At 44.0% G+C, this 26,647-nt stretch overlaps 2 protein-coding genes across 2 annotated transcripts in view; one reads left to right on the plus strand and one right to left on the minus strand.

Annotated features, from left to right (window-relative positions):
* Window positions 1–8,817, plus strand: part of akap9 (A kinase (PRKA) anchor protein 9) — a 63,863-nt gene extending 55,046 nt beyond the window's left edge. The window contains 9 exon segments of the mRNA XM_035430647.1: window positions 416–621; window positions 1,306–1,405; window positions 1,881–2,063; window positions 3,034–3,234; window positions 4,209–4,438; window positions 5,437–5,528; window positions 7,014–7,119; window positions 7,797–7,930; window positions 8,312–8,817. Of these exon segments, the coding sequence (XP_035286538.1) occupies window positions 416–621; window positions 1,306–1,405; window positions 1,881–2,063; window positions 3,034–3,234; window positions 4,209–4,438; window positions 5,437–5,528; window positions 7,014–7,119; window positions 7,797–7,930; window positions 8,312–8,355 (1,296 nt within the window). The 3' untranslated portion in view covers window positions 8,356–8,817.
* A 1,043-nt stretch (window positions 8,818–9,860) lies between these two features.
* Window positions 9,861–25,301, minus strand: krit1 (KRIT1 ankyrin repeat containing). Its single transcript, XM_035430721.1, is given in 18 exon segments — window positions 9,861–11,554; window positions 11,932–12,048; window positions 12,483–12,689; window positions 13,128–13,215; window positions 13,378–13,544; window positions 13,725–13,876; window positions 14,429–14,585; window positions 15,349–15,456; window positions 16,693–16,849; window positions 17,183–17,326; window positions 17,989–18,104; window positions 19,900–20,091; window positions 20,093–20,144; window positions 21,529–21,658; window positions 22,228–22,320; window positions 22,783–22,939; window positions 23,758–23,926; window positions 25,169–25,301. Coding segments are annotated over 17 exon segments (2,226 nt in total). The 5' UTR covers window positions 23,860–23,926; window positions 25,169–25,301; the 3' UTR covers window positions 9,861–11,467.
* Between the last annotated feature and the right edge of the window lie 1,346 nt (window positions 25,302–26,647).

Here is a 26,647-nt window from a genome sequence, read left to right on the forward strand (position 1 = left end):
CTTTTACCCCCCCCCCCCAACCACAGGCGCGTAGATTTCAGGGGGGACGCAGGGGATACGTCCCCCTCAATATTTAGAACACGTGCATTTGTCCCCGTGAATTTAGTGTTTTCCTTTACATAAATAAAGACATGTCCACCATGAATTGATGCAGAAAAAGGCACAAATTGGTGCACAAAAATTCACCGGAAATGAGGTGTTTGACGCTCAAAATTTCCTGGGGGAGGACCCCCAGAACCCCTTATGCTTAATGTGTCGCCCCCAATTTTCAAACGAAACCTACGCCACTGCTCCCAACGGTCATTTCTATTATTGGGGGGTCATTGTTGGGTTAATTTTTAGAGAAATAGCTACCTAATATTTCGATGTACTGTCTGAAGCAGTGAATGAAACGCTCTGTGTTTTGCCACCTCAGGACCTGTGTCGAGCAGAGGACGAGTCCGGCAGCCGCACACAAGACTGGGTATCGCTGGAGAAGGTGCCGGAAGCGGACTCCAGCTTCATTTCTCTACATGAAATAACCGCAGCGACTGCAAACCCGAAACTTATGGACAAGATCATCAACCAGCTGCAGCACATTGCTGCTAAGATAAACGCCATGACAAGTAATACTACAGGAAGGTAAACCCACACAATATGATTCATTCTCTCACTGTCCACTGCTATGCGGGTACATTTCAGGAAGCATATTTATCGAAGTAAAAAACTGCTTTCAGTACTAAATTAAACTGCTATATTGGATTTTTCTTTTCACTTTTAAAATTTCTTCCTCTGTGGTGTGTACATTTTTAAGGTTTTCTTGCATGTGAGCTAAATTTTTATGTTTTGTCATCATTTGAAAACTAGATCGATGCGATATCTACCCAATTAACCAATTAATGTCGCAGGGTGCAGAAATTGGTAGCAACTACACAAAAATTCATCTCAGACTGTGGACAAAGAGTGAATACATTTTTAGAGTAGTCATTCATGGACACATGATTACAAGAAATATTATGAAAAATAATAACCAGCAGTTAGTGTGATTCAATGATGAGGAAGTTGGTGATTGGGTCTTTCCTTATTGTCCTGGTCTCTGTCCTCTAGTCTCCTGCTTAGTATTATATATAGTATCATATAGCGACTTTGTCCTTGCTCAGCATTCCCAGTTCCCCCAATAAGGGCACCATTTGCTCCAGGTATTTGTAATTATGTGGTTTCCCTGACAAAGGTTTTCCTGCTGGTGCGCACGTTCACACAACTACCCCAGTGCCAAGAAAGAAGCCATGCGTAGTGTGCCTCCAGTGTCCCGGTGTGTGTTTGCAGGGTGACCCTTGAGGAGGCGGACGGTGAGGGCCTGCGGAACAGTGTGCGGGGCGTGGTATCCCTGCTGCAGCAGGTGCAAGCGCTGTCTCCTGCCCAACAGGTAAGCGCAGCTCGCATCAGACGGGGCTGGCAAATCTCTATTACAGTAGCGAGCGTTAGCCTCTTTAATTTTTATGGCAGTAGCTCAGGGAATGGTAAAATGGACTGCATTTATATAGCGCTTTTATCCAAAGCGCTTTACAATTGATAAAAGTGACAGTCACTGTTTGTGTAAGGACTGTATAAATGGATGCAATGTAAAAGCTGCGTATAAGACACCTCTGTAGAAGAGCATCTGCTAAATGCCTGTAATGTAATATAATGTAATCTGTGAATGATGTGGATTAGGAGGCTGGGAATTAATCGTTGTCTGATCCCGAGCGTAAGTGAAGTTGTTTTCGCTGTTGCGTGTGTGTGTGTGTGCGTGTGTGTATGTGTGTGTGTGTGTGTGTGTGTGTGTGCGTGTGTGCGTGTGTGTTTGTGTGTGTGTGTGTGTGTGCGTGTGCGTGTGTGTGTGTGTGTGTGCGTGCGCCCAGAGCACGGCCCCGCCCGCCGGCGGCTCCTCGAATTCGCTGACGGAGCGGCTCCTGAGGCAGAACGCCGAGCTGACGGGCTTCGTCAGCCGCCTGACGGAGGAGAAGAACGACCTGCGCAACTCGCTGGTCAGACTGGAGAAGGAGCTGAGGCTCGGCCGCCCGTGGGGCCCGCCGCCGGCCAACGTGAGCGCAGCGCCGCCCGCGCCGCCCTTTTCTCGTCCTTTCCGGTCCTTTCCGGTCCTTTACCGGTCCTTTCCGTCGCACGCTCTGCGGAATGTTTTAAGTTCCGTTTATTCCGCCGTACTTTTAGAAAAATAGATGCGGGCACGTCTTCGGTTTTAAAGTAGGTTGTTTAATGTAGTAAAGGAACACAGTTCTGCACTAACACTGTCTAAAGCCCTGAACACAGTTCCACACTAACACTGTCCAAAACCCTGACACCGTCCTACACTAACACTGTCCAAAGCCCTGAACACAGTTCTACACTAACACTGTCTAAAGCCCTGAACACAGTTCCACACTAACACTGCCCAAAGCCCTCAACACAGTTCTACCATAACACTGTCCAAAGCCTTGAACACAGCTCCACACTAACAGTGTCCAAAGCCCTGAACACAGCTCCACACTAACACTTTCCAAAGCCCTGAACACAGTTCCACACTAACTGTCCAAAGCCCTCAACACAGTTCTGCCCTAACACTGCCCAAAGCCCTCAACACAGTTCAACACCAACACTGTCCTAAGCCCTGAGCACAGTTCAACACCAGCACTGTCCTAAGGAACTGGTGGGTCTGTTAATAAAACTAAATTCTTATGTCCAGTAAAACGAGCATTTCTGGACACTTTGACGTGTGCGTTTATTCATCAGTAGAGCGAAAAGCAGTTGAGCTTGGGGATGCTGTACTTTCACTTACACCTTGTCTTTTGTGGCATTGCAAGTACTGTCCCTGGCTTGCGAGTAAGCTGCAGATTGTCTTTCGTGTCCTTCCAGAACATTCCTCGGTCGCTAACGTCAAACCGTAGTCGCCGCGTCCTCAAACTACGTTCTCCACGGCGTGACTTCGGACGTAGCCGAAACGTGGGCTCAGGCCGTTTTTTTCGTATTCCGGGGCGATAATCGGGACGATTGTTCGGGCCGTCCGTTCCTCTGCAGGCTCGCCACGGAGGGGCCGGTCGCGCGGACGGCGTGGAGTCGCTGCTGGCGTCGGCGCGCGAGGGCTGGGAGAGCGAGCGGACGCAGCTGGAGAAGCGTCTGCGCCTGGCGGAGGCGGAGGCGACGCGCCTGAGGGGAAAGATCCGCAGCGATGCACTCTGGGACTTCGCCGACTCCGACGCCGATGGTGCGGCACTCAAGGTAGGAGCCTGTCCCAGCGTGCATTGGGGCGAGAGGCAGGAACACACCCTGGACAGGCCGGCAATCTATCGCAGGGCACACACACCATTCACTCACACACACACTCACACCTATGGGCAATTTAGAGTCTCCAGTCGGCCTACCTGCATGTCTTTGGACTGCGGGAGGAAACCGGAGTACCCGGAGGAAACCTACGCGGACACAGGGAGAACATGCAACACACAGAAAGGCCCCAAGCCAAGATTCGAACCCACAGACTTCTTGCTGTGAGGCGACAGTGCTACCCACTGCACCACCGTGCCGCCCAGTGTTTTTTTAATATATATATAATTGAATAATACTCACAGCATTTGAACAGCTCAATGTAAAATTACCCTGATTGAAAATTGAAAAGCATGACTTTGGCAGTGGCCATTTTTAAAGCACTAAACTGACCAGCCTGGTAGAAGACAGTCTGGCCTGAGAAAGTAAAAGACAATGGGTGTGAATTAATAGAAAAAACACTTGGACTTGGTCCAAAAGGCAAATTAATTAAGAGTGATAGATTCTGTTGTGATTGATAGCTCACCTGTATAATAAAGCTTAATTAGAATACACATAGCAGCCTACATATAATCGGTTGAAAATGAATGTTCCTTTGTGCTACCTAGGCCTATAAAAATTGTTCTAAATCATGTAAATTGTTTGCTATCTTTTATTAAAAGTCTTTTGGAATGTTTTTTTTCCTCGAAAATGGTATTGAATGTAGATATTTTTCAAGGTAAACATTATTGCATCGTGACAACCACTAGTGCCATCTGCGCTAGTTTTTCAGTCTGGTGTGCCTGTGTTGTACAATAAAGCAGATGGAATTTTTTTTAAATGCTAAGGGGTGGATCAGTCTCATAACTGATTCACCGATTGGTTTCTTAGTTGTCACAAACGTTTATTCGCGCCTCTGATTGGATGCCGCCCCGCTGTTTTCGCTCTGTCAGAGGATCTATGTGAAGTACCTGCGGGCGGAGAGCTTTCGGAAGGCACTCGTTTACCAGAAGAAGTACCTGCTGCTGTTGCTGGGCAGTTTCCAGGACTGCGAGGCGGCGACGCTCTCCTTGATCGCCCGGATGGGCGGCCGGTCGTCCCAGAGCCTGGACGCGGCCAATCAGCGGCCGAGAGGGTTCACCCGCTTCAGGTCCGCGGCGCGAGTCGTCATCGCCCTCTTCAGGTAAAGCGGGGAACGGCGAGCGAGTCTGCCGGAATTCAGGCGGCACGAGCCAGACAGGAAGTGCACCGGGGTTAGCATCAAAAAACATATTAGCAGCCCGCCGGGCCAGCCAGACGCGATTGAGTTGCTGTCCGTATGACATCGTCTTCAGTCCTGTATTCCATGGTGCCAACACAGTCTCAAGAACTTTGCTTCAAGTGTCGAACAGAAGTGTATCCGGGCACTGTTAAATTAATGATCCCGTGTGGACTAAAAAACTGTTGCAGAGTTGGTTTGAGTAATTCATAGCCGAGGCTAAATATTCTAAACTCTGAGAGGGTTGTCGTATCTGGGTTAATGCTGGGTGCCCTGATGTACCAAATAGAGAGATATATGCAGGGGGCGACATAGCTCAGGAGGTAAGAGCGGTTGTCTGGCAGTCGGAGGGTTGCCAGTTCGATCCCCCACCCTGGGCATGTCGAAGTGTCCTAACCCCTAATTGCTCGGGTGAATGAGAGGCATCAATTGTAAAGCGCTTTGGATAAAAGCGCTATATAAATGCAGCCTATTTACCATTTACCAGTGGAACCTTAGAAGTTGATCCTGAGTTATGAATTAATGTAATACACTACACTACATATTTGATCATCGATGCAGTTGTCAAGCTTTTTATCACTGACGTAGAAAAAAGGAAAGCATTGAACAGAATGAATTACACTTTCCATAATTTTAATAAAAAATTGGAAATACTATCAAATTATTATTATTATTATTATTATTATACTATTAGACGCAAGGCATGATTAGCACTTTTGCTAATGAATATAATTTAGAGAAATCAGGCCAGTGGAAGAAAATTGTGTTGCTGGTAGCCCGAGAGCAATCACAGAACTGTGCACGCAAGTGTGTAGTGAACTGTTACATTTGCCATACTATCATAGATGACCGTTATATTTTTCAGAACACAAAGTGTACTTATCATTGGTATTAATGTGAGCGTGATGACTGCTGTTTCACAGAATGAGGTACCTTGTGAAACGATGGTACAAGACCACGGAGGCCGGCTCCATCTCCTCGACTGTCCACAGAAACGGCCAGGGCCAGATAACAGGTGAGAACGGTAATGCGTTTCTGTCTGGGCAGGTTGTTCCAGCTGAAGGCATCTAATGGCATGAAAGGGAGCCTCCTCGCTATTGGTTAATCATCTAATATGTATTATTCTGCTACGTGCAACTGAGCTCTAATTTAAGACATGAAGGCACAATTGTGGATTGGCCACAATAAATCTTTAATCAGATGTAATTGGTTTTCTGTGGAGAGCAAATAAAATGTTCAAAAAAATCGAAAGCAAACCAGAGTAGAAAGCAAACCACTGCACAATGTGCACCTCTTACCTTGAGATCTGGAGAGAATACAGGACTGTCCGTTCACTGTAACTTGGCCACACAAACTGCTGAATGCTTGTTTCGTATATTTTGTCCTCATAAAGAAGACGGTATCGCAAAATGTCGAATAAGGTCTACTACCGTATATGACTGTAGTACAGTCAAGGTTTCGAGTCGATCTGAGTTTTGCTCTGTAGGTTTTAGTCAAAGCTGCAGCAACCCCTGAAAACCTTTGTGATTTTCAACAAGATCATCTTTCACTTGGAACTGCTGTCATGAACTTCATATCAACGTTTATGTCTCTCACTGCAGATCAGATTTGCCTCAATAAACCACAAAACCTACTATATTGAATTTCTGCTATTTTTATATTGGTTGCAGAAATTTGTAACATCATTATTTCCAAATTACAGCCTTTTGCCTGGACTCTTGTATCGCTGCTTGCAGCTACTATTAGGGGGTCCAAGCAGTGAAGCTACTGGGGCCCTATTGTTTTTGTTCTGTTTTTTTATAACTCTTATTATAAACTATTTGACCAATCAGACTGAAATTTTGAGTCCTACGTCTCTGTTAAAGACCCCACCAGTGTTTCCAACGACCAAAAGATATCTTTAAATAATCATCCAAAAAAAATGTTGAACTATATGGCTGCCATTTGCAGATTAACAGATCATGGGCAATGGCCATTTTTACTAAAACAGATGCAACTCAGAAACGCTTTGTCCAGTCATCACGAAACATGATTGACGTGTGATTGACTGAGAGGCAGCATTCTATTGGTGCATCCAACTCCTCTATTGCTTTGACCAATAATGTTGAATCTTTGCATTATTTACATTGGATGTACAATGGTAAAGTCATATCTAAAAAATATATGGCTGCCATCAGCCAGTCAGTTGTCTGTGGGCTGGTGACAGGCTTACAGTAGCAATGGGTGATCATCATTGGGCTGGTGACAGGCTTAGCAATGGGTCAACATCATGAAACTTGTATGTATGTTGACTCTAAGCCGGGGAATACCACGTCATGTTTTGGGACAGAGATCGAAAATTTTTTGCACCATTCATCCAATATGTGTCCTTATAGCTTAAAAACTTGTAATTGCTGTATTGTGCTTGGACCCCTTTAATTAACAATTTGTAGTTATTATTATTATTATTATTATTCCTTTCTGTCTGATGTCATTTTTGGCCGTTCTCTCTCAATATCAGCAAACGAAGGGCGAAGAGAGTCGCCGTATCTGCGTCCGGGGAGCGTGGACGGGTACGGAGAGCTCCGGGGATCCAGCCGCGGGCAGACGGGCAGAGACTCCGCCAGGTAAGCTGTCCCAGCACAGCGCCGGTAATTACACCTCGTCCCGCTCTCACAGGCGGGGTGCTTTCAAACACCCGCTCGATCCTGTGATGAGTCCCCTAACCCTGCTCTAGGGGCAACATAGGTCAGGAGGTAGGAGCGGTTGTCTGGCAGTCGGGGGGTTGCCGGTTCGATCCCCCGCCCTGGGCGTGTCTAAGTGTCCCTGAGCGAGACACCTAACCCCTAATTGCTCCCAATGAGTTGGTTGGTACATTGCATGGCAGCCTTTCGCCGTTGGTGCCATGCGATGTAGCGCTTGGATAAAAAAGCACTTTGGATAAAAGTGCTATATGAATGCAGTCCATTTACCATTTGCTCTCACCTGCTCACTCAGGATCAGGCACCTTAACACCTGCTCACTCAGGATCAGGAACCCTAACACCTGCTCACTCAGGATCAGTAACCCTAACACCTGCTCACTCAGGATCAGTAACCCAAACACCTGCTCACTCATAATCAGGAACCCTAACACCTGCTCACTCAGGATCAGTAACCCTAACACCTGCTCACTCAGGATCAGTAACCTTAACACCAGCTCACTCAGGATCAGGAACCCTAACACCGGCTCACTCAGGATCAGGAACCTTCCCTCAGGAAAGCGCTTGGCTCACTGCGGTTGTCTTTTATTTCCGCATGCGTAGGTTTAACACGGTTCCCACAGAAACGGGCAGCCTGGTCTGCTCTCATCTCCAGAACTACGACCCTGACAGGGCCCTGAGCGACTACATCTCCAGGCTTGAGGCACTGCAGAGGAGGCTGGGAAGCGTGCAGTCAGGTAACATTGCGTACGCCTGTCCAATATAATCCTAGTAAGAACAGTGTTGACTAGTGTGATACCCTCTTTTTTAAGAAGTAACCAATATTTAATAACCAATCATATGAACTCTGTGAAGGAGTTTCTTGTAGGTATATTAAGGTTTCTGAAGATGTGACTTTGTTTCGAGACTAGCTGTCAATCAACCAAAAAGATCACATTGTATTATGTATTACTGTATCGCTAGAATCAGGTAACAGCAGGGCCACACATTACATGCAAACCAAATTGCTGTACCGGCCATTTATTTAAAGCACGGCGCAGTTAATGAAATATGCAGTTATATTAATTATATATTATATTAATTAATCTCATATATTAATTCATAACCTCTTCTCACAGGGTCTTGTTCCTATGCTCAGCTGCACTTTGGAATACGAAGATAAGACTTGCTTATGTGTAAAGAGGCTTGAAGCCTCAGATACTTTTTCATTTTGCAGAGCTGCGGTGTTTGTATGACTATCATGTGTATATTTCTGGGACCAAAATAATTGTGTAATAATTGGCTTTCTTGCCAGCATATGAAACGGCTTCTGTGTAAATGAGTCTGCTTATCGGTTGTTCATAATTATAATCACAATCTAAATGTATATTTGTGGAATGCTAATTTAAAGTGATTAATTTATACTGTGTGTTGTGTAAGTGGAAGAAAGAATAGAATGTTTTTGTTTTTTGTTTTTTTTTGGTGTGAAGGCTGCTGCAGGGTATACTACACTGTGTTTTATTTGACTGCTACTACAGACAGACCACAGAAGACATTTGTAGACATATTTTTGTAAAGGTACGAGCTTTGGATTTTATGGGCATTTTTTCAAATTTAAAATAAAGATTAATATAACATTTCAATGCTTTTGTGTCTCGGGAGTTATGTTTGGTTTCGTTCTTGGGATGAGTGTCAACGCACTTTGAATGAAAATGTTGCTTTATGTTAAGGGAATAATTCGATTAGACAGAGTAAGGTAAGATTGTAATCTTATTAAAAGATGATCGCATCTCTTTAAGTGACCAATCGTACGTTTCAATATAACATACCTGCCCCAGGATACTGTTTGTGTGAGTTATTCTCCCAGGCATGTCCCTCTGGTACCCCATCTTGACCCTCCACAGCATATCTATTTTAATTGGGATGAAAGCCACCGTTTCATGGATGGCAGGTGCCTCGAGATGGACACAGGACAGTAGTGGAGCTTTCCACTGCGATCGGGGGCAGATTTTGGGAACCACGGGCCCCCTGGGGTACGCTCATCGTAAAGGCTCCCCGCACCACCCAACTCGCACATATGCCACCGCCATAGTCTGTGCTGAACACATTACAGGCATTTAGCAGACGCGCGTATCCAGAGCGACTTACACAACTTTTTGCATACGGTAGCATTCACATCGCATCCATTTATGCAGCTGGATATATACTGACGCAATGCAGGTTAGGTGCCTTGCTCAAGGGTGCAACGGCACCTAGTGTCCTTCCTGGGAATCGAACCCGCGACGTTTAGGTTACAAGACCAGCTCCTTACCCATTATACTACACTGCTGCCCTACACAACACCCGTCATCACAGACTGAGCCACTTGTAAGCTGCAGAATTAAAGGGAACAAAAAAATAATAACAAGCTACCATTTTAAATATTGCGACATTAATAGATCCATTGGCCTACACAAACGGTAAGAGCAAAGTTATAGAAAACGGAAACGTTTAATGAGCGAACGGTGATGAATGGATGAACGATGCCTTCACCTGCGGCTTGAAAAAACATTAGGAATCCTCATGTAGTGGTAAGCATCAGGGTGTGATGATTTTAATGGATTCCACCAGTCACCCAGTACAGTACAGCACTGTGCTTCACACAAATTTTAATTCAATTCAATTTTATTTGTATAGCGCTTTTTAAAAATTTTTACAGAGAACTGTCGCAATGACACATTACAGAGCAAAAAAAGCAAATACATAGGGTAAAAAAAAACTCACAGTGGGATAAAATCCTCAAACGGTAGAGAGAAAAAACTCTCAAATGGGAAGAAATTTCAAGAGGAACCTGGCTATAGAGGGGGAGCCCATCCTCCACTGGCCAGCCTGGTGTAAAGTAACAGAGCTGACCATGCCCCCGCCAATTTTTAATGCAAAATCAAACCAATCAAACAAAATTCATTAACTCTTTATGTACCGGTTTACCAGAAAGGTAGATAGTCATCTTGAAGTAGCAAAACTAAGACATCAAACCAAGGGAAATAATGTCCTACGGAGAACTCCAAACTGGATTTAGCATGTTTGAAAACACCTAACCCCAACTGAACTGTGCAGCAATAAAGTAGAATAAGGCAAGTAAAGCAGAAGTTACAGAGAATTGAGATACGTCACGAGATAGATAAAATGTTAAATACACATATACATGGAATTCTTAAAAAGAAATAAAAATACTGAAATACACAACTGATATACACAACTGAGATAGAAACCTCAAAATAAAATAAGTAAAACAGGGTCATTATGAAATTGTTCAATGAGTTACAGTAGAAGGGTGTGTAGAAAGATCTTCATGTACAGTGTAATCGTTTTTTTTTTCGGTCTTCAGTTTCATTAAGTTAAAAATAATTTTCAAATTTGCAAGCTCTATTCAGCCTTCCAACTCTCGAACAGATCCAATTCAATTCAACCCTCCAAAAGCTTTTAAATGTCCAAGGTAACGATAACGACATTAGTCTAACTTACATAGTAGACAGACAGTAGTCTGACTAGCAGTTAAAATATAAATACAGTAGCTTTGATGACTTTTACATTTGCTAAGGTGTGAAAATAATAATAATAGTAATAATAATAATAATAATAATAATAATAAAGTACGCAGTCAGCATGACAGAATTTCCAAGTTCCACAGATTGTTGCTGTTCTGAGCAGAAGCCTCCTGCCCTCAGGAATAGCCAATCAGAAGCAAGTGACAGCAGATATCTGTGAACATATTTTTCCTAAATGCCTGGATTTTCACAAACTGAAAGCTTTGGAGATTCAAAAGCTTCTGGAGATTTGAAAATTTTTTGTGAGTCGGATTTGAAATTGTGTAATTTTTCAGAGTTGAAAGGTTGAATAGAGCTTTGCAAGTTTCAAATTTAACATTTAACTGAACTGAAACTGAAAACTGAAAAACGTATTAGAATGGGTTCCATTCAAGTTCAGGTTTTTGAAATTCAGATTCAAATCACAGCATTCATTTTTAAAACTTACAAATTCAAATTATGAAATGCAAATTCTATGTAAACAACCATTTCAAAACGATATGTACAATTTCAAATTATGAAATACGATTTCAGATTTACCAAAATTCAAATTCGGTTGTTTTACATCATATTCCTGTTTAATCGTGTCACTGTGGATTACCATTTTCCATCCCAAAAAAAACTGATACAGAATATCAGAAGGTTTCAATTATCCAAAAAGAAAAATGGTCTAGCAACAAAATAAAAAAACATAATAGAACAAGGCAATATATTTGACTTACAATTACATTATACATATGCATACTTGTCCAAGTGTCGGTCATTCGGTGTTATTTGTCCGCCCAACTTCATTAGGAGCTTCACAACCAGACCAGCCTGCAGACAAACACAATGACAAAAGGCCATTTCGTTTTTTTTTTATCCGTTTTTAAAAAAAAATGTAATCCTCCGATACACCTGAAACACGCACAAAATCCAAGGTCTGCTTCATGTTTCATGTTATCAGGGGGGGACAAAATACATTTTGTATACTGGATAGGCATGTTTGTAACCACTTCACTAGTAAACCTCCTCCACAGTGTTTTTCTCTTCACAACTGAAATGCAATTAAGGAACACGGTCTGATCTTTGCTCTTTAGAAGTCGGTGGATGCAACGCTTCGCATTCGGGCCTTCCCCATTGGCTTAGACACCACACATTTTAACGGGTGGTTAACGGCTTTGCCACATTACTGAAAACGATTGAACGTTCACCTGCTTGGTGTGCACGATGAAGTTGATTTTGTTTTCTGGGCTGTGGGTGTGGAAGTACTGGTCCGCCTGACCCAGCTGCCACATGAAGGTCCCGTACTTCAGGCTTATGAGTAGCATCTGATGAGAGACACAAAAACAGCTTGTACGATTCAGGGGGCACCGTGCACATAAAATAACTTCCGGGGCACACGATAATAAATGAGATTAACATTAATACGACACTGATTGCCTTACATTCGATGTCTCATTAATGCTAATGTTCCACACTTTTTTGATACATCAGCTACAAGTCGTTAAAGGAGGTAAAACAAAGGTTTGGCTCGGGTTCATTGATTAAATGCAAAACAGACTTCACTGAGGCCAGCGATGGTTTGCGTGACTTGAAACTGACGTGGTCCCAAGACTCAGTGAGACTTAGGGCTGGGGTTCCTTTGACTCAGCGAGGCTGATTTTGTGGATTGCGTGATTCGGGTGAAGCTAATGCCAGTTTGTTTACTTGACTCGGAAAGGCTATCGCCTCATCGGTGAGGGACGGCGCGGTCGGCGCACACCTTGGTCTCCATGTTCATCAGGTGCAGGCCCTTGGCGTTGACCGCGACGTAGACGTGGATGACCTTGTGGTTGCTGGAGCTGGCCTTGGTGAAGACCTGGCCGGTGAAGAAGGCGGCGCCGTAGGTGGGGATGTCCCAGCAGTTCAGGAGGAACAGGCGCTGGAGGTGGTGCATCTCCTTGCTCACCCCCTCACTCGTGCTGAGGTTCTGGGGGGGGGACGGGGAGCAGAGGCGGGTCTTAGGGCTGGCGAAAAAAATGCTATTCTCCGGGGGGCCTCTAGTGGCGCAGTCCGCAGAGCGTTAACCACGTGCTCAATTCGAGCCACGACGTCGGCGGTTCGAGTCCGACCGCCACCGACCTTTGTCGCACGTCTCTCCCTCTCTCTCTCTCTCTCTCTCCTCCTAATTAATGTCTCTCTACACTGTCCTATCCAAATAAAGCTGAAAAAGCCCCCCCCCCACCCCCCAAAAAAAAATATATATATATTTTTAAATGCCATTCTCACCGTGCAAAGCATGCTTTATTTATCAGTACGCCATACTGAACAGTGAAAGTCAAGCTTGTCTATGACTGATTTGATCGACAGCACAGATTCAGAGTTAAAAAGCCTGGCAGCACGTAAAAAAGAATAATAAAAAAATAACCTTGTATTCATGAAGAATCCTGTTCGTCCAATGGTGTGCTTTGCTCTTTACCTTGGATATTGGAACGATGGATTTCAGATTTTCCTCACTGGAAAACAGAAAAAAGAAACATCTGAAGTTGTAGAGCAAACAAGGAGATAGTTCACGTTACCCACGTTATACAATCGTTGACCACGTTTAAGGCTTTCGTCTTGTGCCACGGACGTAGACAAGCAGCGATATTCCCGCGAGTGACGTCGCTCTCACTGACTTGAGAAACCCCTGCTTGTGTTTCTTGCTCTCGTAGTTTCCGTAGATGATCTGCAGCAGCAGGCCGGCCAGCGTGATGAGCTTGCTGTCGGGCGAGGGGTAAAACCCCTTCAGCAGGCAGTGCCGAGCCTCGTCGAACAGGATGAGGATGGACAGCGGGTCTTCAACCTGCCGCGGAAACGTTCAGTCGTGACGTAGTCCCCATTCCAGGGATCCACAAACACCAACCCCACAAAATAATTTTCTCAGGGGAATGCTGAAAGTTATCCGGGAACAAGTACAAAAATACTAAATTAGGCGGTGCTGCTGTGCTGCATTTCAGTGAGCGTGTAGCGTTTAGGATCAGACCTTCTTCTCCACGTCCAGAGGGAGGCAGACGTCCCTGCGCAGGAAGAGCTGGGGCGTCTCGCGCTGGGGGTCCAGCACGGTGAGGTCCGAGACGATCTCCGTCCAAATGCGCAGGTGCTGCAGGGGCTTGTGGTACGGCTTCAGCTGCAGGTCTGAAGAAAACGCAGGGCACATTAGCCACGGAGAGCACAGAGACCGCACAGAGACCGCACACAGCCGAGATGATCACAGAGTCCGCACACAGCTGAGGGGAACACAGAGACCACAAAGAGACCGCAAACACGGGTTTACACACAGAGGTCACGGGTTTACACACAGAGGTCACAGGTTTACACACAGAGGTCACAGGTTTACACACAGAGGTCGTGGGTTTACACACAGAGGTCGTGGGTTTACACACAGAGGTCACGGGTTTACACACAGAGGTCACGGGTTTACACACAGAGGTCACGGGTTTACACACAGAGGTCATGGGTTTACAAACAGAGGTCGCGGGTTTACACACAGAGGTCACGGGTTTACACACAGAGGTCGCGGGTTTACACACAGAAGTCGCGGGTTCACACACAGAGGTCACGGGTTTACACACAGAGGTCACGGGTTCACACACAGAGGTCACGGGTTTACACACAGAGGTCGTGGGTTTACACACAGAGGTCGCGGGTTTACAGCAGAAGGAGAGCTGCGGGGGAAACCACCCTTACTTAGGTTCTCGGAGCAGATCCAGATGGTGAAGTACTGCTGGGTCTCCTGAGACAGCCGCATGCCCTCCATGATCTGCCGGACCGACGTGTTGTTCCCGTGCTTCAGCTCCACCGAGCGGTACGACCCGTCCATGCGATAGATCCGCACCTTCTCATACTGCCCAACAGAGATCAACGAAATAAGGATTCAAACAAAACCTGCTCGGAACCCACGGATTACGTGAAACTAAACTTAAGCGCCGACAAGCTGCCAGCTACCAGTGTGTCCAGCATCGATTCCAAATGCTATCTGCAAAGCCAGCAACGATCATTAGGGTACTGTGATAAAGAAGGACGCCTGTTTCCGGCTGGACTACAAATCCATCCATCGGGACACAAGTTTGTTATTTTGCTTTGTATTTTTCCTTTATTATTTTTGACAGTACTCTGGGTGGAGATGTGACCATTATTCTGACTTTTGGTTTCAGACTATTGGCTAACTGTCCGAAGTTCAAAGCCTCCCCAAGCCCAGTACCCTTCGAAGACCGGCCAGCTTTCAGTTAGATTTGGGTAAGCAGAGAGGAACCGGAGTTACTGGTCAGGTTGCAGTACGCTTCCCTTGCCCATTTCATTCATCATTTACTCTGTAACAATCTGACCCTAGATCGGGTTGTAACATCAATCATCGTCAATCATCAAAAACTAACACAAAGGTTTTACTTGGTTGATATTTCCACAGCAAGATTACATAATTGTTTTATGAACACAAAACATTTTGTTAATAGTAACAAAAAGTCAAAATTTCTCAATAATTGGTGTGACCACCATTTGCTTAATGACAACTTGTATACTGTTCGGCAGTGATGCAGAGCTAATGCGTTAACGGACTCTGATCGTGTTGGAAGCTGGACTAGGAAGAGGATGATGAAGGATGCGCTCACGGGCTTGTTATTGGCTTGCTGGAGCAGTTTCGCTGCCTCCTCCCATTCGTTCTGCTTGTTCTCCTCGCAGACTTGCAACGGGGATCTTTTCTGCTGATCTTCAATGTGCTGCAAGTTAGAGGCATACACAAAGAATGATTCCTGTGCACGCCGTTCTGTGCAGTGGCTGTAATATAAAGCACTAGACTAGACAAATGTAATTAGTTTACAGACCTACAATGGAAAAAAAAACACTAATCCTGAATTACAATCTAACTAAAAAAAGAAAACTTTTTTTACAGTGTATTATCAAACAGAAAAAAGAAATTATAAAAAAGAAAATGTCTATTAATGAGAATCAGTGTCCTAACAACAGGCTACCAAGCTATTCATTCCAACAATGGGGGGAAAAAAACACTGACCCTGAATTAAAATTTAACTAATTAAAACTTTTTACAGTGTATTATCAAACAGAAAAAAGAACAAACAAAAAAAGGAAAGTATATTAATGACAATCAGTGTCCTAAAAACAGGCTACCAAGCTACCATGTTTTCATTAACACTAGAGAAGCCAGGTATGCAGCCAGAACCTTACCCTGTCTATTTCGGGGTATGCAGCCAGAATCTTACCCTGTCTATTTTGGGGTATGCAGCCAGAACCTTACCCTGTCTATTTTGGGGTATGCAGCCAGAACCTTACCCTGTCTATTTCGGGGTATGCAGCCAGAATCTTACCCTGTCTATTTTGGGGTATGCAGCCAGAACCTTACCCTGTCTATTTTGGGGTATGCAGCCAGAACCTTACCCTGTCTATTTCGGGGTATGCAGCCAGAACCTTACCCTGTCTATTTTGGGGTATGCAGCCAGAACCTTACCCTGTCTATTTTGGGGTATGCAGCCAGAACCTTACCCCGTCTATTTCGGGGTATGCAGCCAGAATCTTACCCTGTCTATTTTGGGGTATGCAGCCAGAACCTTACCCTGTCTATTTCGGGGTATGCAGCCAGAACCTTACCCTGTCTATTTTGGGGTATGCAGCCAGAATCTTACCCTGTATATTTCGGGGTATGCAGCCAGAACCTTACCCTGTCTATTTTGGGGTATGCAGGCAGAACCTTACCCTGTCTATTTCGGGGTATGCAGCCAGAATCTTACCCTGTCTATTTTGGGGTATGCAGCCAGAACCTTACCCTGTCTATTTTGGGGTATGCAGGCAGAACCTTACCCCGTCTATTTCGGGGTATGCAGCCAGAACCTTACCCTGTCTATTTTGGGGTATGCAGGCAGAACCTTACCCTGTCTATTTCGGGGTATGCAGCCAGAACCTTACCCTGTCTATTTCGGGGTATGCAGCCAGAACCTTACCCTGTCTATTTCGGGGTGCTGCAGAAGGAGCTGGACAATCTCAGAGTGGCCCCCACCAGCCGCAAAGTGCAGGGGCGAGCTCAGCTGCCCGTTCAGCAGGTTGGGGTTGCAGTTCCCCTTCTCCAGCAACATCTTGGTGGCCTCCACCTTACCGTACCTAAAAGGTGTATGCAGCACGTGGACGAAAAAAAAAAAAAAAACACCAATGTTGTCATACAGACTTTTCATATTTTCGTATCTTCGTGCAATACAGAACATGAGGAAATGCAATACCAGTCCTGACAGGTAGATTTATGTTCCATGTTTGTCCCCCCCCCCAAAACTGCACACTGCACACTGACAGGATACACATCTGAACAGAGACCTGTAGTCAACCCTACCAAGTATGATTTATGAAACTAATGAGCTTGACCTTGATATTGAAGTTGTGAGGAAAAAGTCGGCCACGCCCCAGCAAATGGCCCCAATGAAATAGAACCCATGTACCAACCAGCACGCATAGTGAATGGGGGCCCAGTGGTCACTGTCCAGCTGTTTGACGGAGAAGCCGCTGTCCAGCAGTTTGGAAAGCAGGTCCGTGTCGCCTTCACACGCACTCCGGTGCAGCGGGAAATCGTCCACCCACTGCCGTTCCCTAAAGAGGAGACAGACCAGCACACAAAAACGCACATTCACAGCACGGAAATAACGTCACAACCTAACACTGTACACAATGTCCTAACGTTTTAACAGGAATGGCGGCAGTGTAGTATAATGGCTAAGGAGTTGGTCTTGTAACCTAAAGGTCGCAGGTTCGATTCCCCGGTAGGACACTGCCGTTGTACCCTTGAGCAAAGGTACTTAACCTGCACTGCTTCAGTATGTATCCAGCTGTATAACTGGATACAACGTAAGTCGCTCTGGATAAGAACGTCTGCTAAATGCCTGTAATGCAATGTCATGGAATGGGCAAGGAAATACAAAATAAGATGCACTCTGTAACACTCTCTCACTCTGTAACATTGTATTGGGAAGCCTCTCTCGCACTTTAACACTGCACTCCCAAGAAGTCTAAAGAGGACTCTCGCTGTGTTTAAAAACTCATTGTGTCACTCGTAGCCACACCTGTGCTGTGTTACTGCTCAGAACAGCTTCCCTCACTCCCAGTTTAAAATTCCGGGAAGTTCTGCCTGTCGTGTGACGCTTTTCAGGGGAGACTCTGCCGCTTGGTAAACGCGCTGTGCAGGAGGTCATTAGCCTACTCGACAACGCTCGCGTGCGGGACAGGCTCTTCCATCGCGCGACCCTCGGCCTTACTTGTCGTCTGCCACGTTGCTCACGCTGTGCTGCCACTTCTCCCTCTTTGGAATCTGTATTTTGGAGTAGTCCGGAGCGCCCAGGCCGAAGTAGGGGTTAATGATGACCTTATCCACCTAGAAGGGGAAGGAGAGGCGCGTTTGGTTTCGTTCACGGAGGCCGGTGGAAAAAGTGAACCGCACGAAAACGATAAATGTTGTGGTAGCTCACATATTTTGAAAGCCCCCAGGGGCAACGGGAATTCTGCATAATAAAATGAGGCGTGTCCTGCACACTCTCCGGCCACTGATTTTATCCACTTTCAAATCTACTGCGGCACATCTGGGCCACTAGGGTAAGCTTAAAGGCAAAGTTCGCTTTCCGGAGCTCGGCGATATCGGTGACGTGATTTGTGTGTGCAACGAGGGATGTTTACAGAAGATTCTCAGGGCTCCCGGGGCTGGTCACAATGGCTGGTGTAGATGCACTGGATTGTTTGTTGGGTGGGCCAGCAGGGGGCAATCTTCCCTCTGGTACAAATAAACCCCAATGCCCCAGTGCAGTGACGGGGACACTGTGCTGTAGGAGATGCCGTCTTTCGGATGAGACGTTAAACCGAGGTCCTGACTCTCTGTGGTCATTAAAGATCCCATGACACTATTCGCAAAGAGTAGGGGGTTCCCCGGTGTCCTGGCCAAATCCCAGATCTGGCTCTCGCAAGAACTTGCCACTAAAAAAAAAAAATCATCCCCAGACTTAATTGGCTAAATAAATGTTCTCTCCCTCTCCACCTTCGCTAATGTGTGGTGAGCGTTCTGGCGCAGATTGGCTGCCGTGCATCACCCAGGTGGGTGCTACACATTGGTGGTGGGTGAGGTGAGTTCCCCTTCACTGTAAAGCACTTTGAGCATATGGAAAAGTGCTATATAAATGTAATTAATAATAATAATAATAATGAAGCAAGAAAGCACTTCAAGTAACTCCTAAGGAGGTTATACAGATATACATTATGCCTTCATATGTTTTACATGTGTATATATCCCACATATCCAACAACATGTGAATTTTATTCTTCAATAAATTAGATTTAATCTTATTTTTGGTTGAAACCATTTCCTATGGTGCCAGGATTTTGCTGCACTCAAAGAAATATTGCTTTCTAATATCAGCATAATTTCATGTGGAGAGAAGCAGATTACTGCACAAGAGGACCACAAAACAATTTTGGCAAATTTCAGCTGTATTTAAAATGACCTGACATATAAATATTTATATTTATTTGTAGCAAATGGGGAGTGAATGTATGTGAAGACATGCAGCAAACCCTCACAATCACAGTCCCCACTGGCCATAACTCCTTAAGACTGGCAGCAGGGAATTTCACCAGATGTGCGTTCAAGACAGCAAGCGTTAGCTAATGTTCGCAAACACATTCAAACTTTCCTCTGTTCGCCACGAACGTTAGCTAACAGTCTGAAAAAGTAGTGTGCCGCGAACAAAACTGCCTGCTGACAGGAAAGACACAAAACACAAAGGCTGCCCATTTCATCATGAAACGTGAGAGAAAAGTATTTAAAATGTCCCTCACTGCAGATAAACTCTCCACGCCAATTGAAAACATACCCTAATACGGTGTTTCTCAACTCTGGTCTCAACCCCAGATGTCTCCCTGCTCCAACGCACCTGATTCAAATGAATGGGTCGTTATCAGGCTTCTGCAGAGCTTGATGGCGACCCATTCATTTGAACCAGGTGTGTTGGGGCAGGGAGACATCTGAAGCATGCAGGGCAGTGGGTCCCCAGGACCAGGGTTGAGAAACACCGCCCTAAAACCGAATCGACACCAGAAGTCCCAAAAAGTAAACTCTCCCCTGAACAAAACAGGCACTAACAGGGCAGTTAGTGACCTGCGGCGAAAAAAGGGCCCCTCACTCGGTTTGTGTACTGCAGATCGGAGCCATAGAGAGGGTTCTGGATGCACATGTCCGCCTTCTCCAGGGACATCATCTTGCTCTTGATCTCGAGGGCCGTGTAGCCCACGTGGAGCGTCACGTCGTGCTGCTTGCTTTCCGTGCCGTAAGCCGGGTTGCCGACGTCCATCTTCACCCTGTCTGCTGGGGGGGGGTCTGAACAGGGCGGGGATGGCGTGAGGAACCATGTGCTGCTCTGCCAGCCACCTGAGAAGGACGAAAAAGCACAACACCACTTCTCAATAGTCGCACATGGAAGCCATTTTAAATCAAAGGCCAGGGTCTGAAGCTTACTTACATCGTGATGGCTTCGTTCACAAGACGCTGGTTATGTGAAAATTCCACGTGTATCTAAAATTACAATGGGCGGTAGAGCCTCCTCTCATAGAGCACCTGTCTTATGGAACAATCTCCCTTTGTATGTGCAGGCTTCCGACACTCTCTCTGTCTTTAAGTGTATGCTTAAAACGTACCTCTTAAGTCAGTCCTATAGTTGGCAGTAGTTAGCCATTCCTGTAGTCCCATAATTTTGTTAAATGGTCAAGTACTGTACAATCACGGAGCCTATGAAATTAAACACGGACGCCTGGGCTCGGTAGGGAGCTTAGCGTTAAGTGCCAAGCTCGCATCAATGGAGTGGACACGGTAGTTAGCTCAGCCTCAAGTGTCAAGCTGGCCCTATGGAGTTGACACACTAGGTAACTTAGCATCAAGTGTCAAGCTGGCCCTACAGAGTTGACACACTTGTTAGCTTAGCATCAAGTGTCAAGCTGGCCCTACGGAGTTGACACACTAGGTAACTTAGCATCAAGTGTCAAGCTGGCCCTACAGAGTTGACACACTTGTTAGCTTAGCATCAAGTGTCAAGCTGGCCCTGCGGAGTTGACACACTAGGTAACTTAGCATCAAGTGTCAAGCTGGCCCTACAGAGTTGACACACTTGTTAGCTTAGCATCAAGTGTCAAGCTGGCCTTAAACTTATCTTCTCTGTTTCTCTTTCCATGGGGCTCTCGCCCCTTATCTTGCCCTGAGTTCAAAGACAGCTCCAGCCTGTTTCCTCGGCCTGAATTCACGGGATCACTTCCAGTCCTGTCCTTCGCTCCATGGTCATGGACTGCTTCAGCCCTGTTCCTCCCCTGCCCATGCCTTGATGCGGTCTGGAGCTCCAAATCCATCATCCGGCTCCTCTAAACTGCACTATTCTGAACTATACCACTTGATCTTCTATTATTCCTGTTAGCTTTCACCTCAGCTGTAACCTGCTTAACCCATTTTATTTTCCGTCTGCTACTTAACACCAGGCTGGCCAGTGGAGGATGGGCTCCCCCTCTATAGCCGGGTTACTCTCAATATTATCCCCATTGGGGAGTTTTTTCTTGCTGCCGTTTGAGGGTTTTCTCCCCACTGGGAGTTTTTTTTTTTTTTACCTTATGTACTTGCAATTTGGGGGTTCAGGCCTGGTGTTTGCACTTTTTGCTCTGTCTCCTGCCTTGCTACTCTGTAAAGTGTCTTTGTGACAGTTCTCTGTAAAAAGCGCTATACAAATAAAACTGAATTGAATTGAATTGAATTGAATTGAATTGAAGCATACTTGTCCAAGGCTAGAAGCATCTTGGATGTCATGGACGAGAAGTGGGTGCTGGTCTCATTGCACACACGCATGATATCTTGAAGACAATAGAAACTTGGAGCCCCAGGACTGCATATGGGCTTACTGTTGTCTGCGATTAGAGAAGAAACACAATGTAAGCGTATGACGGGCCAGAGCATTCTGATTTTAAACAACGGTGCATTACAAACAGTGATAATTGTAGTTGACAGCTGTTAACAAATCAATCATCCCTTCATCAATTCTTAAAAATAAAAACATTACAAAACGTAAGTTTAAATATAATAACACTGTTGACAGGACAAGGAAAAAGTGAGGAACTTTACCTCAATATTTCTCTTATAATTTGAGTGCAAAATCAAGTTGATGAACAATAATGGTATTTTTTCAGACATGTGGTGTTTTTGGCTGGACCGCAACAGCGGGGCCAGCCCTACAAACGTGAATGTCTGTGACTGAGTGAGTGATGAAGTTACACCATTGGTCGGTCGGATCACGTGTGTTAGGTTCACCCATATACTAGGTTTTGACCTGGTCTTGTTTATACACACACACATAAATTATATTATATATATATATATATATATATATAGAAAGAGAGAGAGAGAGAGAGAGCCTACTCAGTGATTTCACATTACACCATACCATCAATGAATAAAAAGATGTGAGGCATGGTCCCACCTTTGACATTGATTGGCACAATAAATAAAGAGGCTTCTTTTCCCGCACTTTCCCCATCGAGAGGGAATTTCTTCATGTGCACCACACGCTTTCCTGAAAAGAAATAACTGCCATCATACGCAGTTTGTAGAACACACAGCATTTCCAGTTTTGAAATAAAAATGCCCTGGATCACTCGGACTTTCCAGAAAAAAATTCCCAAAAAAACGTTTCAATGCAGCGTTGGGTTTAAAATGGATGACTGAAATCACATAGGCTACACAGACAGGCGACAAATTAAAAGAACAGCTCAAATAAAAGAGTGGAGAAACGTACAGATGCTTCCACACCGGTGTACTGCATGACACAATTAAGCAGTTAAAGCAGTTTAAAATTTGACTTGTGCCGGTAAACCATACAGTTGGTTTACTGGCACAAGTCAACACAGCAATACAATATTTGTAGTAGCACGTAAATAAATGTTTCAAAACACATAAAACACAGAATACTCTAGCATAATGTTTTGAATGTAGTAACATATCCACTCCAGTGCATGGACCAGTGTATTTAGCCTACCTATGAAACCCTGGTTGTTGGATATAGGTTTGGTTGTTTCATCAACATATTCCAGAATAGACCTGGAAATGTCACTGTCTGCTTGGATTTTGGTCCCCAACAGAACCTTCTTCCTTCTCTTCTCCTTTCCTTCTAGAGGGACTTCTATCAAAAGTATCTGTAGAGACAAAAATCATACAGAGTTCCTGTGAAGTTAATGCTGTGTGAATACTCAACACAGCCCAATGGCCTTTTTCATTCTACGAATGTACACTATGTGACCAAAAGTATCTGGACATCCCTTGGTCTGGGGCTGTTTCTCATGGTTTGTGCTAAGACCTTTAGTTCCAGTGAAGGCAACTCTAATGCTACAGCATATAACCACATTCTAGGCCCTTTCCTGTTTCAGCATGACAATGTCCCCGGGCACACAGCGAGGTCCATATAGAAATGTTTTTGTCGAGAGCGGTGTCAGAGAACTGGCCTGCACAGAGCCCTGACCTCAACCCCATCCAACACCTTGGGGATCAATTGAAAAGCCAACTGCGAGCCAGGCCTAATCGCCCAATCATGTGCCCAATCTCACTAATGTTCTTCTGGCTGAATGGAAAGAAAAATCCCTGCAGCAATGCCCCAACATCTAGTCTAAAGCCTTTCCAGAAGAGTGGAGGTTATCATAGAAGCAAAGGGTGGACCACCGCCATAGTAATGCCCATAATATTTAATGAGATGTTGGCCTAAGATATCACCACCAATTAATCAGGAAACTCTTGAAAGATATTAGATAATTAGTTAAAATAGGAATGAAATTTGAGTAATTTGGTACACTTTCTTGATTTGTTTTTCAAACAACAGAACTAAACTGAAAATGGAACCGGGCTGGAAAGAAATACAATAAATAATGTGGAATGCGGAATAAATAGGAATCCACAGGCCTAAAACCATGATTCTACAGAGAAATAAATTATTTTTAATACAGAACATAAAGGTGCTTACTTCATAAGCTTTAGCTTTGTATTCTTTGCAGTTCAGGCTGACTATATTCTTCGGGCGAATGACAACGATAAACACATCCTCAGCGTTATGCTTGTCACCCATCGTTTGCTTCAGCTCGCATCAAGCATCCCAAAGAAGCATGTCTTTTTCTTTTTCAGTGTCATCAGACCTGGAACATTAGAAAGAAAATATCAGGATGTTAAAAGCAACACCATAACAAGAGCAAAAACAATAATAACGACAACAACAACAACAACAACAACAATAATAATAATAATAATAATAATAATAATAATTATAATAATTATAATAATAATAATAATAATAATAATAATAATAATAAATATTTTAGCAGCATCAGTAACAGTTGGCAAACTCAATTAATCTATGATGATGATGGAGGACACCTGCCATTTTGCTAGCTTGCTAATGCAGTAGCAAGATTGTTGGTTAGCTCTATTGTGCAATGCAGCCATAATAATACAGACCTTTAGCAGATGCTCTTATCCAGAGCTACTTACACAACTTTTATATAGCATCCATCTATACAGCTGGTTATATGCAATGCAGGTTAAGTACGTTGCTCAACAGCAGTGTCCTACTTGGGAATCGAACCAATGACCTTTAGATTGCGAGGCCAGTTCTTTACCCATTAAACCACACTTCCGCCTTAATATCTAATAATACCTAATGCAAGAAGCATGCTTGTTGTTAGCTACTTTATTAGCCTGGCCAAATTAGCTACTTCAAACAATTTATGAGTTTTCGTGACTGAAATGCAACCCATCATTCAGTATTGTAAAAAATCTACTTCATTGGGCCTGTTGCATCAGTGGAAATGGTAATAGTCACTGGATCGTTTTTTTCCAATGAAATTCCGTGCACTGTGTCGAGGAAGATTGGTTATAGACAACAAATTGTAGACAAAATGTGTACCTTCCCAAAACTTCTGGACATTATTTTTCACATAATTTAACATAATACAGAAATTAACGGGCATGTAAACGTGTGCAACTGATGCATTTAAGTTAGAATAAAATGTATTGGTTTCAAATATTTAAGGACGAAAATGTTTAACTTTCGCTAGCTAGCTATCGATACGAAGTCTACAGCCAACTCAGCTGAAAAGTAACGGTAACGATCGATAACTCGGAGCGGTCACGCCCAGGAAACGAATTTTACACAAATGATTATGTCCTGTTACCGGCTAGCTATAATCTCAAAAGAAAAACGATTTACACGACTAAAAAATCCAAAACGATTTACAATCCGATGTTCAGAGCAATGTTATAAATAATAAGTTATAGAATGTTATGGAATAAGTTACTGCTTTCGTGCTGCGACCTAAACTCTTAGCCAACTTTCACTAAGTTAGCCATTGTTGACTAGATAACGTTAAAAGAACACTTGCCTGAATATATTTTTCCAAAATGAAAATTAAACCAGTCAATCCACTACGCGTGTATTGCAAGAGTGAGAAGAACCACCAAACCAAAACATCAGTTTGTGTTTCCTGATTAACATGTCCCCGTCGTTACAGGGAAGTCTACAGTAGGACCGTAACTTCCGGTAACCACCAGAGTGAGGAATTTCACAATAAAAGTAAAAACTTTGGCTTTCATAGTTTTCATCTTGTAGTACTGACACAAAAATGCATCTTCACATGTAATCCTGCAGTCATAACATTATTTGGTTATTGAACATATTTACAAGTCTTCATGAATAAATATAATCAACCAAAGAATTTCTACTTTTATAACTCAAAATCAGTTTTTTGGTGAAAAACACCCAGTTTTTCAGTCATTGAAAAAGGTTTCAACCCTGAACTTGTTATTTTAGGCCTATTATTCCATTTTTTCCAAGAAAGTTAGTCTACAGAAGACTTTGATTTTGGTTTATCTTTTATTTCGGGCAAAAGAGGTCACAGCTTTAAATTAAAATGCTGGACTTTTTCTTATGCTTCTAGGCGTATTTTGACATGTATGGTCTAACCTGGAAAATTAATCTTTTTTTTGGTCTTCCCATTGTATTTTTGTAAATTAATATGTTGAGTAAACTTTTGGCATTTCTGATTTTTGCCTGGTGGCCAAAACACACTAGTAGCAAACTTATCACGCAGTTACACACCAGCAGCACACTTACCACACAGTTACATACCAGCAGCACAGTTCACTACCACAGAGTTCTTTCACCCCCACCCCCTCCCCTCAGGACAGACCCCACAATGTTCTCTTACCCCCCCCTCAGTACTGACCCCACAGTCCCCCCCTTCCCCCTCAGTTCCGACCCCACAAACTCCCCCCCATCTCAGTACCGACCCCTCCCCCTTTGTGAGCTCTGGAGAAGGTGGCACTGAAGCCTCAGCCTCCACTTCAGATCTCAATAACCTCTCCCCCTGAGCGCCCTCCGCTGGCTGCAATTTTAATAAATAGAATTATTTTATATTCAGATATGTAAATTGCATATTCAAATTTATACCGGTGATCTTTTACATAGATAGTGTACGTGTATTCATATTTGATATAAAAGGTTTATGATAGTGCATTCATTAATATGCTATAACAGGTTTAAGGTTGTGCATTCATTAATATGCTATAACATGTTTATGACAGTATATGCATTAATATGCTATAACGGCTTCATGACTGTGCATTTATTAATATGCTATAACACATTTCTGACTGTACATTCATTAATGTGCTATAACATGTTTATGACAGTACATTCATTAATATGCTATAACAGCTTCATGACTGTGCATTTATTAATATGCTATAACACATTTCTGACTGTACATTCATTAATATGCTATAACAGGTTTATGACTGTGCATTTATTAATATGCTATAACACATTTCTGACTGTACATTCATTAATATGCTATAACATG

The sequence above is a fragment of the Anguilla anguilla genome, chromosome 8 (assembly GCF_013347855.1).
Source record: "Anguilla anguilla isolate fAngAng1 chromosome 8, fAngAng1.pri, whole genome shotgun sequence".
In the NCBI taxonomy this organism is placed as follows: domain Eukaryota; kingdom Metazoa; phylum Chordata; class Actinopteri; order Anguilliformes; family Anguillidae; genus Anguilla; species Anguilla anguilla.